This window comes from Nematolebias whitei, chromosome 13 (genome assembly GCF_014905685.2).
Source record: "Nematolebias whitei isolate Nwh7 chromosome 13, NemWhi1, whole genome shotgun sequence".
Lineage (NCBI taxonomy): Eukaryota > Metazoa > Chordata > Actinopteri > Cyprinodontiformes > Rivulidae > Nematolebias > Nematolebias whitei.
The window spans coordinates 33854536-33869330 of record NC_056510.1 but is presented as its reverse complement, the minus strand read 5'-3'; the positions used below and the strand labels follow the sequence as shown (position 1 = coordinate 33869330).

The 14795-nt window shown below is 38.6% G+C and overlaps 1 protein-coding gene across 1 annotated transcript in view; it reads right to left on the bottom strand.

Annotated features, from left to right (window-relative positions):
- Positions 1-1632: 1632 nt before the first annotated feature.
- The window catches only part of cerkl (ceramide kinase-like), a 388098-nt gene continuing 374935 nt past the window's right edge, over positions 1633-14795 (bottom strand). Inside the window, 1 exon segment of the mRNA XM_037687069.1 lies at positions 1633-1711. Coding sequence (XP_037542997.1) covers positions 1633-1711 — 79 coding nt within the window.

Sequence of the window (14795 nt, the reverse complement as noted above, 5' to 3'; positions counted from 1 at the left end):
AATAAAATGTATCAGTGATTGTGGGTTTTGCAAAACTTCTCATAAGAATATTTTATTAGTGTTAATGTTAACCTCACCATGAATACTTAAATACACTGAACCACATGTTCAACTTTAATGGCTGTACACCTAAGATTTAAAGAGGAAAAAATTGTGAGAATGAGTTTAGTATTCAGCTGTGACTGATTAAACACGCAAATACTTCATTGCTCCTGAGAAACAGTTTACACTGAGTGGAGCAGTCGACTGTTCCAATATGGCCCTACAGCTCGTCAGTGCCAATAGGCGATAGCGGTCAATGCTGTATCTAGAGTTTATATCTATGATCATCACCCCTGAACGTAAAAGATGCCTAAGACTGGGCGGTGTGAGGCAGCAATGATGTCACTCTCCTGCGCCGCTTGGAACTGCCAATTCAGATTGATTTTTGGAACAATTTTTTCAGGGGTGGAGCATGAAAACGAAAAAGCAGTTGTGTTCTCAGTTTCCTCTAGTTGTGTTACACAATGAGCAGTCTTGAAGAAGAAAATGAAAATTATTTATTTTTAATTTTATTTATGAGTCAAAAAATGCAGCTTGACTTTAAAATGAAATAGCAGAAATGCTTTTTCATTTCAATTTTCAAATTTGACATTTCAAAATGAATTTTGGTAACTTTTTACTGGGACATATTTTGAAAATTAAATAAACGTTTTATTTATCATTTTAATTCATTTACACAATGAGCAGTCTTGAAGAAGAAAATGATTTATTTTTTATTTTATTTATAAGTCAAAAAATGCAGCTCAACTTTGAAATGAAAAAGCATTTATGCCATTCCATTTTAATTTTCAAATTTGACATTTCAAAATGAATTTTGGTCACTTTTTACTGGGACATATTTTGAAAATTAAATGTTAACCGTTATTTTATTTATCAATTTAATTCATTTACACAATGAGCAGTCTTGAAGAAGAAAATGAAAATGCAGTTTGGATTATTCATTTTTAATTTTATTTATGAGTCAAAAAATGCAGCTTGACTTTGAAATGAAAAAGCAATTCTATTAATCCATTTTAATTTGATTTATGAGACATAATGGCTTCCATAGTTTTTATGAACACATGTTTTTCACTGGAAAGTTTCACTAGTTCTATGAATACATTTCTATCAAATTAAAAGTTTTTAAATGAAAAAGCTGTTTATTTTTTGTTTAATGTTAGGAAAACATATTTATGAAATGTACATAAAATGTGTATGTTTACACTCAAATAATGTTCTCCGTCTGCTTGTGATAACTACATAACATTAGCAAAATCAGAGAAAACACTTAAAAATGTTGTATCTTTAAAAAAGTATATCTCGAAAAAAACGATCTGAACTCAAACAAACAGAGAAATATGGTCTGTCTGCACAGAATCAGATCATTAAAAATAGCAGATCATTAATGCATGGGTCATGTAAACAATAATTTTAAAATAAAATTACTACAACTAATCCTAAACCATGTATTTTCAGAGTTACAGCTGTATTAAAAATGCAACACAGCTTTATTTCACTACTTTTTTTCTATAAAATCCCAAGGGGCAGACTGATGAGTCGGGTTGCCATGGTGATACGTCTTGCTCCCACAAGAGCAAAAGGCCCCTGTTCTCAGAAGCAGTTGCAGGAGGGAGTCATCTCAGCCTCGTCTACTTCCTCTCCGTACAGAGTGATGAGTCTAGAATGAACTCTGAAGACACACACACAGACAAAATTACATGTGAAACTGAAAACATTTTTTTTTCTTTAATGAAGAAGTACTTTCTACTTTTCGTTCGTGAGCGTGCTGTTCTTCTTGCTGTTCAAACATTTCTCACATTTCATGTGGCTGAATGAGTTTCTTCACTTTATCTTTAAAGCATCTAAGATAACCAAAAAATCTGGAGTGAAAGTACAGATTTTTATGTATAAAATATTTTTTTCCAAAATATGAAAAGATGTCCTGTGTACAATACAGTGTCATCTGCATTTAAATACATTATATATATGTCAGAGTTAAGTGGTGGGATAATGCTCTTAATCCAAGATTAAAAGAAGAAACATGTGCACTTCAATGGTTGGAGACAAACAAACATATCTGTAAATAAAAGGGCAGAAAGAGATCTGAAATCACATACTTTAAAACTCTCATACCAAACACAATTTTAAACATTAATTGGACCGGTACAAGTACAAAAGAAATAGTTATTAATGAAATGAAAAATGAAAACGTAAATTGAGATTTTGTAGAATATAAACATGCAAACCCTGTAGATTATCAAACTATTGTAAACTATGTTAATAATAAAAGTCCTGATGAATGCTTAATAATCCACATAGATTAATCTAACAAGGTTGAGTCAGGAACTCTGGGCGGATTCTTTGTTGAAACGTTTCATCAGAGTCATCAGGACTCTGTACCACAAAGCAGACAGCATCCCCACTAACTCAGGAGCCAGGCAGAAGTAGAAATCTCACACAAGACAGGCTCTAGAGCAATGTGGATATCCTAACTGGGCCTTCCTGAAAGCAGAGAAGAAACCCAAAATTCAGCCATCAGGTGTAAAGGAAGAACCCAGACCAGTGGTCATTCCGTATGTTGCGGGAGTATCAGAGAAACTGAGACGTTTATATTCTAAACACAACATCCCAGTGGCTTTTAAACCCCAAAATACATTACGGCAAAGACTGGTTCATCCCAAAGATCCAGTCCCCCATCACATAGTAATATTGTGTATGCTGTTCAGTGTCAGGAGGGCTGTGATCAGTCTTACATCTGAGAAACTAAACAGCCACTAGCCAAAAGGATGGCCCAGCACAGAAGAGCAACAACATCAGGCCAGGACTCTGTGGTCTACACTCATCTCCAGGCCAGCAGTCACTCGTTCAGGGATGAAGATGTTCACATCCTTGATAGAGAGGAACGATGGTTTGAGAGAGGGGTAAAGGAGGCAATCTTTGTGAAAAGAAACTATCATTAAACAGGCGTGGAGGCCTCCATGTTCAACTGTCCCCCTCTTACAATGCTGTTATTGCTAGTATCACCCTGCCCTCTGTGAATAGCAAGTGCACATCAGGGTTCTAACAATCAAATTTTAATTTTATTTTATTTTATATTAATTTATTCATTCATTTAAAAAAAAAAAAAAAAAACATTGACTGAAAAGGGTGCAGAAAGAACAAGGAAATCTCATATCTGCCCCTTATTTAAAAAAAAAAACAAAAAAACTGCAAACAAACAACAACAGGCCTAACAATTATTAGGCTGATGGTCCTTCTTTATCATGTGATCATCAAGTTTTGAATGCCTCCAACAAACTGGTTGATCCACTATGAGAAGGTGCTATTTATAAGACTGAGTTTGTTGCAGCTCCACAGACTGAAAAAGTGTTTTGGATAAAAGACGAAACATTTTCAACAAGAATAATCCATCTAGAGGACCTGACTCAGACTTGTTAGATTTACCTGTTGTAATGCGTAAAATGTTGCCTTGCCTTGAAACACGAGGATAAAGTCAAGAGTATTGTCAAAGGCTGCAATTTACCTCTGTACCTGTGCATGCTTGTCATCTGAACAACACTTGTAAAAGCACATCTTGCAGTAAGGGAAATACATCCCTCACTTTTGACATTAAATAAAGTCAAAATCTCTGTCCCAGAATTGGTTGTGTTTAGGAAGTTCTGAAATGGGCATTTTTTTTTTTTTTTAGAAATTATCTTTACTAACATTACTTATAAACAATGGTGTGAATGCCTTTATAGGCACTTACACCATTGTTTTCCTAGGCATTCACACCATTGTGATCCTGTTTATATTTATTATCCTAGTCGCTTTAGCGATTCCGTACGTTCTATTTTGTATAGGCTTCGCCCTTTAAGACTGTCGCTAGTGGGTTTATCCCTAGGCGTTCAGCGCAGCACTGAAAACTTTAGTCCATGCCCACCCGCTGTGTGGGCCTTACCCCCGGTCCGTATAAATTACGATGAGACCGGGTAATCGGCTCCCATTTTTTCTTCAGCCAGCTAGCTAGCACTGTCAGAAGAACAAAGAAGGAAAAGTTGTCCAGCTTTGACCTGCACCACCTTTGTTAAGGATGCCTGGGTCTCCGCCACGCCAACCTCCTGCTGTCCCAGTGCTCTTCCTCCCTGAGGAGAAGCAGACGAGCAGCCTTGTTCAAGGTAAGCGCCGAGGAGTGCTTTTCCATGGCGGGCTGCTACTCGCTGGATGACACCATCGCCATTTCTAACGTTTTTTCCCCCCGCAGTAATCAAATGATTTCCTCGAATAAGGCGATGTTAGCAGCAGCCCCGCTGAATGTTTTTCCGTGGAGCGCCACTACCCACTGGATGACGCCTCTGCCTTTTCTAACGTGTTTTTTCCTTGTGGTAATCAAATGATTTCCTCAAAAAGGCAATGTTAGCAGCAGCCCCGCTGAATGTTTTTCTGCGGAGGGCCGCTACTCGCTGGATGACACTACCACCTTTTCTAACGTGTTTTTTTTTCTCTCGAGGTGAATCGGATGATTCCCTCGAAAAAGGCGTTGTTGGCAGCAGCTCCGCTGAGTGTTTTTTTTTTTTTCTGTGGTGGGAGGTTATGCGCGGGACGACGCCACCGCCTTCTTTGACGCAGAGTCACGCAGTGAAACGAATGATTCCTCCGAGAAAGGCAATGCGGAGCTGCCCCTTCCCTCCTGGAGAGTATAGTGATGGAAGACGAGTGGCCGAGCGGATGCTCAGCCACCTCGGATCTTCCCACGTCAGCAACCAGACCGCTCAGTGGACAGTTTCTTTTTTTGTGCTGAAACATTTCGCCTTGGATCTGGAAGGCTTCATCAGTCAAGGAAACACACAACAAAACTGATTCTTCCTCCAACAGCTTACTCCAAAGTGGAACAAACCAGTTCTGCTTGTGATTAAATAGTCTCTTTGGTACGCCCCTCCTCCATTGCCGGCCCTCTTCCTTGTTGACAGTCTTGTCAAACTGGTTGAAAACAACAAAGTCCATGCTCAATAATCCAAGTAATAAAATCCAACCATTTTTTTGTCAGGTCATCTGGACAATTTCTTTTTTTTTTGTGCTGAAGCATTTCGCCTTCGTTCCGGAAGGCTTCCGGATCGAAGGCGAAACATTTTAGCACAAAAAAAAGAAACTGTCCAGATGACCTGACTAAAAAAATGTTGGATTCCACCAGAGGGTTTTCATCCTCCATGGCTCTGCATGGAGGGATGACAATGGAGGATATTTGTATGGAGGCTGCCTGGTCATCGCCATGTTCAAGTATTTGTTTTTTATCTACGTGATGTTTCTACTTTCTCCATGACCCATTCTGTTCTCAAGGTTCTGACAGAATGATTATTTGTTTCATGGAGTCTCACTTTTGAGCTCACACCTGCCTGCATGCAGTCGCAGTGTGAGATATTTATTATCAGTCACAAGTTCATGACTGCTGATTTTATTGTTATTAACCGGTTCATCCTGAGGAGCTGTTGGTCTGCTCTGTTTATCGTTACACTGTTATAATTCGTATCCTCCGTTGTTCCTATTCGCAGCAGCAGGTCTGCTATCTCAGCCTTTTTTTCCTCAGAGATCTTCTCCGGTGCGCTCCTGCGCATGGAGCACGCAATTACGCAGCACGTAATTACGCACACAGAAGGCTGAGTGATGAAATGTTTTTTTTGTGCAAGCAGGTGCTTCATGTTATGTCACCATATGTTTGGCTCTAAATTCCACAGATTTGAGCCGAGCTGCACCAAAATCACTATGATCGATCATTATCCACCCCTTGAACAGGAATCCATGATAAGTGGCCAACAGCCTCCACAGCACCCCCTAGCGCCACCTGGCAGTTTTCAAAATACCCTAGATTAACCTTAGTTTATCATAGAAGCACAAAATTTGGTACACTTCCCCAGTTCCCCAAGATGCACAGAAAATGCACTGGCACAAACGTTGTACGATAAACAGGAAAGTGGCCATTTTGGAATCCTGACCCAATTTTCACACCTATTTGGCGGTTTATAGCCTCCACATTTTTCGCTCAGTCGTTTTCAAACTTGGTTATTTTGGTCAAAAGGCATGGTGGACAAAAAGTTATCTAAACGGTGCGTTTCTGAGCATGCTGAAGGGGCGGGGCCAGACCTCAAAGATTGACATCTCACCATGAAAAACAAAACGCTACACTGAAAAACGCAACATTCAGCTTAATCAAAGATTTCAGGCAAACATAACTTAATTTTCATCAATTTGTTGTTTATACTCATATTAAATAAGTTGTGTGAACTGTTGGATAAAAATTGCTTCATTAGTTAAAATATTTAAGTTGAGGCCACACAAAAAAGTTAAGTATTTGTAAGTGGTGGGGATTTCGGATTGTCAAGGGTTAACCCTGAAGCTTCTGCACATACGCAGATCAATGGTCCTCCATTTCCCGCTCAGGTACACCTGCTCAGAACCCTATAAAGAGAGAGTTGCGACACTCTTTGAACTCGCCGATATGCGGTCACGTGGTTCATGCAGCTGTCAATAGTTCCAAACAGCTCATGGCTGTCAGTCAGTTTGAGCGGCTGCTGGCGCAACATAACACAAAAATCGACTTTTCTTACTTTACCTGGCGTCTTTCAGTAATTATTGAGCAGTAACAAACTGATTACTGATTATTTCACAGACTATGCATTTTATCAAAGTATTTGCAGTTTGACTCCCATCTACCTTTGGAGCACAAGTTAGGAGTCATCAGGACTCTGTATCACAGAGCAGACAGCATCCCCACGAACTCGGGAGCCAGGCAGAAGGAGAAATCCTACACAAAACAGGCTCTAGAGCAATGTGGATATCCTAACTGGGCCTTACTGAAAGCAGAGAAGAAACCCAAACAGGACTCCAGTCAGCCATCAGGTAAAAAGGAGGAACCCAGACCCAGACCAGTGGTCATTCCGTATGTTGAGGGAGTATCAGAGAAACTGAGACGTTTATTTTCTAAACATAATGTCCCAGTGGCTTTTAAACCCCAAAATACATTACAGCAAAGACTGGTTCATCCCAAAGATCCAGTCCCCTGGCACAAACAGAGTAATATTGTGTATGCTGTTCAGTGTCAGGAGGGCTGTGATCAGTCTTACATCGGGGAAACTAAACAGCCACTGGCCAAAAGGATGGCCCAGCACAGAAGATCAACATCATCAGGCCAGGACTCTGCGGTCTACACTCATCTCCAGGCCAGCGGTCACTCTTTCAAGGATGAAGATGTTCACATCCTGTACAGAGAGGAACGATGGTTTGAGAGAGAAGTAAAGGAGGCCATCTTTGTGAAAAGAAATCGTCCATCATTAAACAGGGGTGGAGGCCTCCGTGTTCAACTGTCCCCCGCTTACAATGCTGTGATTGCTAGTATCACTCAGCTCTCTGTGAATAGTAAACAGCCATCAGGTGCTAATGATCCATTGTTAGGCTGATGGTCCTTCTTGAGCATGTGATCAGCTGGTTTTGGTTGTCAGCAGCAAACTGGTTGATCCACTCTGAGAAGGTGCTATTTAAGAGACTGAGCTGAATACAGCACCTCAGACTGAGGATATCTTACGGATGAGAGACGAAACGTTTCTGTATATTTTTGCTTTGTTTTTTTTGTTTTTTTAATGTCCAGAGGACCAGATTGAACTTTTTTGGATTTTTCTACCTGGATTATTGAGCATGCATCAGGATATTTTATCAAGGCATTTTTAGAAGCGGCTGATACATTTATCATTAAATTTTAGAAGGGAACGAGTCTGCAAACACATATTTGTTAGATTTTTTTTTATATGCAATACAATGATCAATATAGCCATGTCACTGTTTTATAACGTTACACACGATAAATAAAAGATCAGAGTAACACCTGTTATAAAGCTATTTCTGATGTTCTCTGCATGAGAATGCTCCACCTTGTCCTCCATGCAGCAGTTCAGATCTGCTCCAGCTTACCTGAGATCATCTGGATGAATTCTTGATTTCTATAGAAGCTATTAATTCAACCTTTATTTAAACAGGTTAGTCCCATTGAGCCACGAGGACTCATTTACAAGAGAGACTGAATATAATTGTTATTATTAAATGTTAATTTAAATGAAACTGTAAAATGATGACAAAATAAGTGTTAATTGTGCAAAAACATTTTCAATCAGGGCTCAAGATGTTTAACTGTCAAAGAAATGTACAAGAAAATAAACTAATGTCACTCTACAGGCACATTTAGAGAGAGGACAGTTTACAAAGACACAGTCAGGTAGTGTGAGACTGAAGGAGGTTCAACCATTTGTTCATTGACCAGAACCAAATGAGAAGAACAGCAGAACTTCCACTGCATGTTGATCCATTGACCAGTGATCTGACCAGTGATCACACATGTTGTTCTAATTTAAACTTTGGTACGAACAGTGTTACAATAAGACATGTCATATTTTTTATTGAACAATAATCTTCATTCTAACAGTGCTGTTGTAATTTCAGAGACTGAGGAAGAAACAGAAATGAGGTGAGTGAGATGATGGAAAGATGAAAATGTGTCCTCAGAGAACAGGGACATGTCAGGATCTGATGAGCCAGGATCAACAGGACCAGGAGGATGAATCAACAGGCAGTCAGGGAACAGAGATGAAAAACCTGAGGAACAATTAGAACACAAAAAATACATAAGCAGGATAGAAGAAACTCACAGACAAGAAAATTAACGCAGTCCTGCAAAGAAAAATGTTAACAATGGAAAATAAATTCAGACATATTTTTACAAAAGATCAGATGAAGGCAACTGGCATGAAGAATAACTTCCCAGCTCCATCTCAATGTACCTGTGATAGTTTAATAAGTTTTTTTGTTACGGTCCTACAGTTTATTGATGCTGATATATTCTTGGTAATAATTCTTATTTCTTGTTCTGTCTTGAAAGAGAGTCTCATCTCAACGTGACCCATGATTACCAAACGCTAAACTAATAATATAAAACTAATGTAAATGAACAGTCCTGCAGTAAATACCAACTTTGTGAAGGTTATGGTGTTAAAGTAATTTTATTCAAACATCTTGATTAAGCTGTTATTGATTTGGGAAGACAGAAAATGAGATCTTGTACCTTTGTGATACTTTGAATGCAACATTCAGCAGTTCACTCAAGTCATTCTCCTGTGGTTTACCTGGAAAACATGAAAAAAATTGACTCATCTCCACAATCACGTTGTTCTTTAATGATAATGTCACAATTTATGCTGCAGTCTTTGACAAATGATCTATAACTTTAACTAAATTACGTCAATCTTGTTGTCATGTTGTCATCATTCTTTGTTGAAATCAGGTCTCTCTTGTAAATGAGTCCTCGAGGCTCAATGGGATTTACCTGTCTAAATAAAGGTTGAACGAATCTCTCAGGAAAAAAAGGCCAAATATTTTCTAGTTGAGTTCAGTAACTGGAATTACCATAAATTACAAAAAGATCACCTTTCAAAATTTAAGCAGTAATAGATATTTTAAAACGTTGAATTAGAAATAGACCCGTTTAAACCGTCATGTTGCAGGGCAGCTGCAGTTAAAACACAACTAGCAATTTAACATGTTTCATTAACTAAAACTGTTGACATGAAGTATTAATGTTGATAAATTGTGGTACAGAGCAGTCAGATAACGCTTCACAATGGCAAAAAATGTCATATTTGCATCAACTTACCGGAGAAAACACGGAGAATGAACTACGTTCAATGCTGGAACCGCTGCTGTTTGGAACTATTTGCCGCTTCATGACCCACGTGACTTCCGCATTCCATTCTTTCTATGGGAGTCTATGGGAATGTCACAACTCTCTCTTTATAGGGCTCTGCACCTGCTATTTGACCAGGTCTGGACATGCCTGAACAAGACTCGTAACTTGTAGTTATTTTCATCACCATCAACTTTTATTTACCGTGGTACATTAATTTGGTGAGTACATATTTGTTCTTTTTGTACACTAGTTTCTGTGTTATTGTTAGTTGTTGCTGATTTGCTGTGGTAATTTTTATTTTTATTTTTTATTTACCTGTGTTCACACCATTGTTGGTCTGCAAACTCTTCACTTTCAAAGACCAAAGGTTACTAAATTTTTAACAATATTAAGAGAAACTTATTTGGCATAAAATTTGTGTTTGTATGCATAGCATGAAATGTTTATCTTCTATTACATTTCATGCAAGTAATATGGCGGGCATCATGTTGTAAGTCACGAAGAACAAAAAAAAAAAGTCACAAAGAACGAACATTTTAAAAGAATAAAAACTAACATATGCATAGTGAATTGTATTTTTTTTTTTTTTTGGCTTAACCTTTGGTTCAGAACTTTAATGTCTCCAGTTTGAAAGTAATAACATTTGCTAGTCTGTATACAGTGTTTTTAATGTAACTAATTCTATCTTCTGGTTCTGTTCTCTACATTGCTATTTTTCAGGTATTAGCTGAGTTTAATAGGATTGTGAGTGGATTGGAACAAAATTTCTTTGAGGCTTTGGACCAGTACACACCACAATTCATCCAACTCTTCACTTTAAAACAAGGAACTGTTGGAGAGAAACTGACTGAACTAATGCACCACATGGACTGGATGGTTAGTATTTTCTTTTCTTAAAGCAAACCAAAAATGTGACCACAAACCATCCTCTCCATTTTTTTTTACATTAACATGAAAGGTTTTACATTACATTACATTATAAATGTTTTGATGCACATTTTTATGAATTGTATCAGACTCACAAAATACCTATTTTTAAAAGAACAGAAATGCGAAGAAATGGTTTCCAAACGATTTTTCTTTTCTCATTTTTTATACCAGAGTGTAAATGATTTCTGTGTATTAATCAGCAGTTTATACAAAGTTGGCAGTCTTAGATCAAATGTGTAAAAGTCTACCCTGTAGAACACATCTGGCCTGGCACATATTTTTAAATGGTAAATGGACTGTACTTATATAGCACCTTTCTATCTTATCGAGATACTCAAAGCACTTAACAACACTCTGTGACTCATTTACCCATTCATACAGCTCTATACTAGATCTCTACAAAGCTAATTGAACAAATCATTCTAAAGAGACTAATCAGAGCTTTAGATCACATTCATACACTGATGGGACACATCGGAGGCTATGAGGGTGTAGATGAACATATGCTGTGATATATTCATAAATTAAACGGATTCATTCATTTTTCTGGACTGAATAATGTCGTGCATTGAATTTAATAAAATGTATCGTGAGACGTTAATTTCCTTTGACCCATCAAAATGAACGTGGTCATTTATTTTCAGAATCAAAATTTAACACATCACACATTTACATTAATTTGGCAAATTGAAAAATAACAACATGGCTAATTTAGCAAGCTGTACAATTAGAAACCATATGGCGATGGTTTTCTCACTTCAAGCTTCACAACAGACATTTCTGAAAATATCTGGAATGATTTCTAGCAGGATAGAAGAATTTTAAAGATGGAAAGATGAAGTTTAGAGGGAGGGAGATGGTGTGTGTGAGTGAAAGTGTTGAACAGAACGGCACCCTCCATTCGAACCCAGCTTTCCTCGGTACGCTCGGTAGTAAACTCGACGCATTACATCTCTGACGATGAATCAGTGGAAACGGAGCTCCAGTTAAGCTACCGGTCCAGCGTCTCCGTAGGATGGCAGAGAACCTGCAAAACGACTGAAGCCCAACGGCTCTCCACCCGACTAGTTTGAACTAGGAAGTACCGACATTTAAAGAGTTCTATTTCCGGTTCATTTCCGGTTCATTTGGGAGGTTCCTGATTGGTCAAAATCGACCAGACAGGGGTGTGTTTTTGTGACGTAAGAGGTCACTAGAAGTCAGAAAAACAGCAAGAATGTTATGGAACAGATTGAAAATGTTTTAAAGACAGATGAGAGGAATATTTAGGCGAGTTGGGGGAAAACAGGTGCCAGCCTCTTATTTACGTCTGAGAGGATATAAAAACATGACAGTTCGTTCTAACAACTTGTTTTCTTGCCTCCAACCTTGGACCAACTTACACTTGCTCATTCAAAGACAGAAAATCAGAAAATGCATAATTACTCTGTAACAGACCTTAACGTGATTTCTACTTTGCATGAGGATTAAAAATCACTAATACAGTTTCACAGTTGATTAAAAATGAGTAGTTCACTTCAACATTTAAAAATGGTTTGAACTAAACACACTTTGATTATCAAACATTTGTAAAATAGTAATGATAATAGAAAAAGAGAGTGTTCTTTCAATTGATCAGTGTAGGACACTTAGAAAGTCTCTGGATGAACTTAATCTTGTGTTTCTGGACTCAAATCAATGAAATACAGTTCTTGTTCCAGGAAGGCCCTCAAGGCCAGGACTTTGACCTGAGGCTTAGTTCACTACAAGGGGTTCAGTGTCTTGCCCAGGGACACATGTGACTGCTGGTGGATTCGAACCTTGCATTGGAGGACGACTGCTCTAACCACTCAGCCACAGCTGCCATTTTTCTGTGACACTCAAATCTTTAAAATGCAAATGATTGTCTTATTTATATAAAAAAGACAATCTATGTCTCCAATAATTTAAAAAAACATTTATTTTATTTTTTTAATTTCCAAAAACAGAAGAGAAAAATTGAAGCTGAAACAAAGGAAGTTTAAGAGAATATTAAACTGTCAATTTCCAGTTTCTTTGTTGTAGATCTCCTTTTTTTAATTGTTATCCAATTGTTTTTATTTGTCTTTGTCAGACAACCGATCTGACTAGACGACACACACTTGTCCTTAAAGGCCTTTCTCTGTTACTTGGCGACGACTCAAGAGAATTCTACAAAACATGCTTTGTAAATTGGACTTATAATCTAGAACATACAAATTGGAATATTTTGGATTAATGTGTTTCTAACAAAAATAATGTAGGTACAATAAAAATAAAGTTGAATAACATTTCACACTGCAACGCCATATATAAAATCTGAAATTTTATTGAACTGTACAGCTCCTGGGCAACACACTGACTATCCATCCATTCATCCATCCATTTTCTTCCGCTTATCCGGGGTCGGGTCGCTGGGGTTGCAGCCCAAGTAGGGAGGCCCAGACTGCCCTCTCCCCAGCCACTTGGTCCAGGTCCTCCGGGGGAATCCCGAGGCGTTCCTAGGCCAGCTGAGAAACATAGTCCCTCCAGCGTGTCCTGGTTCTTCCTCTGAGTCCCTCCTAGATGATCGAGCTTCTCACCCTATCTCTAAGGGAGAGCCCAGACACCCTGTGGAGAAAACTCATTTCAGCCGCTTGTATCCGAGATCTCATTCTTTCGGTCACAACCCAAAGCTCATGACCATAGAGGAGGGTGGGAACATAGATCAATCGGTAAATTGAGATCTTCGCCTTTTGACTCAGCTCTCTCTTCACCACGACAGACCAGTACAGCGCCCGCTTCACTGCAGACGCTGCACCTATCTGCCTATTGATCTCACGCTCCATTTTTCCTTCATTCGTGAACAAGACCCCAAGATACTTGAACTCCTCCACTTGGGGCAGGACCTCCTCCCTGAACCGGAGAGGGCACTCTACCCTTTTCCGGCTCAAGACCATGGCCTCGGATTTGGAGGAACTGATCCTCATCCCGGCTGTGTCACACAGCTGCGAACCGCTCCAGCGAAAGCTGTAGATCACGACCTGATGAAGTCAACAGAACCACATCATCTGCAAACAACAGAGAAGTGATCCTAAAGCCATCAAAAGGGATCCCCTCAACACCTTGGCTGTGATGACCCCTGAAGGGAGCAGCTGAAAGATTATTTTTTTATTTTTTTTTATCAGAAAAGTAGATATCAGGAGAGGTATCTTAAGACTTTTGAGAAAATAAATAAATTTGGAGACTGTAATGAGGTGTACTAAAGCTGTTGGCAGATTATATTTTGTCTGCCACAGAGAGGCCTGAGACCAATATATGAACCACTGTGTATTTCTTTTGATTAACTACTGTTCAGGCTTTATCAAATTAAAATGCTTGACTATTAATTAGTTTTTAAATTTTTGTTTTATTATGTATTTTCTATATACGCAAGGAATTGAAATAGTGTGTAATGACAAACCACCCAGGTACTGTAGTTAGTTTCAGTGAGTTTTACAAGTCAGCATATTGTAATGCTTTGAAAATGTTTTGTTGTAGGATGTCAGAAAAGAAGAAGTCTCGGCCACCCTAACGGTTGGAGCGCTGACTGTTCTCCCTGACGAGGAACAAGACACCATGGAGCTCCAGCCCACATCATCTGCTGCTGTTGTGGAGGGAAGTATAGTAATCAATAACATGAAAGACTTTCCTCAGGCTGTTTGCCTGCTGTTTGGACTCATGTATGCGTTGAATCTCGACTATCCAAAGACCACGGTAAACTCCTTGAAATGTATTCAAATGGCGATGCTGGGTCTCGGACACGCAAGACTTCCACCAAAGCAAATTGATGACCAAATAAAAACAGCATAATAATGCCAAGCTATCTCCACATGGACGTTGCATTAACATGGCAGTTGCACTCGTTTTATTTTTTGACTGCTAATATTGCTTTTTTTACTTCTTTATATATGTCCAGTGGCATACTGAGTCATACAAAGGGGGAAACAATCAGGCCATGGAGAGGGGGGCAGGGGTTGTCCAGTTAACTACAAGGGTATAATTCTGAGTTTAAAAGTTAGAATTGACGTTATAAGAAGTTGTAATATTACAAGCCTTTTTGTCACACAATGTATGCGTTTGAGTTAATAATAAAATACATTTGTTAGATGTTTTGAAATGTGTT